Source organism: Frankliniella occidentalis, unplaced genomic scaffold (genome assembly GCF_000697945.3).
Source record: "Frankliniella occidentalis isolate FOCC.00 unplaced genomic scaffold, Focc_3.1 Scaffold159, whole genome shotgun sequence".
NCBI classification, from domain to species: Eukaryota; Metazoa; Arthropoda; class Insecta; order Thysanoptera; family Thripidae; genus Frankliniella; species Frankliniella occidentalis.
Window position 1 is genome coordinate 550544 of NW_026267285.1, and position 2648 is coordinate 553191.

General features: G+C 53.4%; 1 protein-coding gene across 1 annotated transcript in view; it reads left to right on the plus strand.

The window, feature by feature from the left end:
• The window catches only part of LOC113218292 (uncharacterized), a gene marked incomplete at its 3' end in the record, with an annotated part of 273427 nt that overhangs the window by 241315 nt on the left and 29464 nt on the right, over positions 1 to 2648 (plus strand). Inside the window, exon 6 of the mRNA XM_052271370.1 lies at positions 924 to 1143. Coding sequence (XP_052127330.1) covers positions 924 to 1143 — 220 coding nt within the window. The remainder of the gene's footprint in view (positions 1 to 923; positions 1144 to 2648) is intronic.

A 2648-nucleotide genomic window follows, 5' to 3' on the forward strand; every position in this document is an offset into this window, starting at 1 on the left:
CCCGGTGAAGTGCTACGGGTGAGGTGTGTCGTGTGTCGTCGTGGGTGTTTCGGGTGGGGTGTTTCGGGCAGAGTGTTTCGGGCGTAGCGTTTCGGGCGGGGTGTTCTGGGTGGGATGCTCCGGGTGGGGTGTTTCGGGCGGGTCGTTCTGGATGGGGTGTTCTGTGTGGGGATGTTCTAAGCGGGTATATCCTGGTTGGGGACGTCCCGCGCGGGGTGGCGGCGTGCGTCGAGGGAATAGGCAAAGGAGGCCGGCGAGCTGTGCAGCGGAGGCACATGCTGCTAATGGCGGCGGTGGGAGATGGAGGAGGTGGGGGGTTGTAAGAGAGAGAGAGAGAGAGAGAGAGAGAGAGAGAGAGAGAGAGAGAGAGAGCGGCGGGACAATTGTATTTTCTTTTTAATTAACATGGCGGCGTCCTCATGCGCCCGGCGCCAAGTAATGGGCGGTGAGAACGCGACGCGCAAGGAGCAAATTGCTTGATACTACGCCCAGCCTCTTTTCAATTACATTGTCTTGCCGCACAAAAAATAAAGTGAAGGGAGTGTATGCCCTTGTTTTCCTACTAGTTGATAGTCTGTGATACTTGCATGACTATAATGAATATTTGGTCTTTATAACCTATTTTATTTTCGACAGAGAAAATGACACAGGAAAAAAAAAGATTAGCTAAACCAATATCTTATTGAGGTTTAACTACTTAGCTACGTAGCTAAAGAATATAGGAATATAGCTAAAGAATATACTTATTCTGAAGTTTTTAGCTATGCAGCTTTTTTAAATTGGTAGCTAACTGGTTTGCGACATAGCTAAATTCTTAGCCACGTATCTAAATTCTTAGCCACATAGCTAAATTTATAGTGAAGCTAATCTTTTACTTGTGGAAGCATGGCGCTAATCGGGTGGCCTCCCCTTGTGTCCGGCAGGGTGTGGGACCAGTGCAACGTGGTGCAGGACTACCTGACGGTGTACGACGGCGGCTCGCCGGACGCGCCCGTGCTCGTGCGCATGTGCGGCGGCGACGCCGTCCCGGAGATCGTCAGCTCGGGCCCCAGGATGCTGCTCGAGTTCCACACGTCGCCGTTCGACTCGCCGTTCCATCCGGCGCCGCTCTCGTACCTCCCGGGGTTCGAGCTCGAGGTTCAGGTGAGTCACTCACTTTACCAAAATCACTCTCACGTTGCACCGCGGAAAAGGCAAGTGTCTGAATGCCATTCGCGCACGAATGGGAAAAAGCACACATGCAAGTGTGCGTCATTCACAGAATTGCGTTTCCAGTGTAGTCTTCACATTAAAATCTTATGAACTTTTTTTTTCATAGTTACTGAGTTCTGTAAACATGCTTGGCTTACGCATTTTTGAATACGCCAGTATGCACGAATTTCTTCATACTGGCGCATTAAAAAATGCGTAAGCCGAGCATGTTTACAGAACTCAGTAACTATGAAAAGAAATGTTCACAAGCTTTTAGTGTGTAACGAGTCTAACACATTGCGACACTGTGAAAAATACCGTCGTAAATTTACAAAAAAATTGTAAACTCGAATTATAATTTAAGTTTGTAAATTTACGAGAGCACATTTTTTGCTCGCTCGCCAATGCATTTCTATTCGATACATACCGCATGTATTTTTACGATTACAAATCGTAATTTTACAACTTCTGTCAAGGAAAATTTTCCTGTGTAAACCTACCTACTATTTTTCACAGTGGTAAGATACCAAAGTTGCGCTAAAGTCCACACGGCCTTCTCACACTTTGTTTTTCAGTGTGTGGACGTATATTATGTTTTCAATAAAGGGAAAAGGCGGGGGTTTTTGTCGACGCTATATACGCGGTTCACCCGCGGCGTTTATCTTTTGTCCGACACGGCCGGTCGGGGGGCGGCTGGGCCCCGCGTGGAATTACCCATCGGCCTCGATGTCTATCGGGGCGCATTAACTGCCCGGCCCAGACCGGCCCGGGAGGCTGTCGTGTCGCTTTGGCATCCGCCCCTGCGGGCCGGCGGCAGGGCTTTTCTTTCGCCCTTTATACTGTTTCGACGCCCATCATCCAAGCAGCCGCTACCTTCCTCCCTTCCGTCTCTCTCGCACTCCCGCGCGCTCCCCCCGGGTGTCCCTCCTCGTCTCTCCGCCGCGCGCTTCACATACTTCCAGCCGATCTCTCCACCGCCGCTGCGGCGCTCTTCCTTGATGGGAACCATACCGTCTACGATGATCCCGCGTCATAAACTCCGCTTCCACCCCACCCCGCCCCGCCCCGCCACGCCCCGCCGCTGAACGCGTTTGTATCCCCAGGGGGAGGTAGAGGTCTCGGGTGTATCGGTTAGCAATTACCTCGGGTCTTTCCGTAATGGCCGAAGCGTGCCCGGGCCCACCACTGGCCACCACCAGCGCCCTCCTGGACCCGCCGCGGCCCACCATCACCACCATCGCGCCCGGCTGGTGGGAGGGGGTCAGCCGGGCCAGGGCGGCCAGCGGCCACCGCCGCGCCAGTGGTGGGCGCCCGCGGACGATTAATTGATTCGTTTAATCAATTTATCAGATCGGTCGGACGGTCAGCAGCCTAGGCGGGCCTAGCCTTTCAACCCCGGCCCGGCGGCAGTGAGGGGGCGGGGGCTGTAAGGCGCGGGGGTGTCCCAGGCGGGAGGG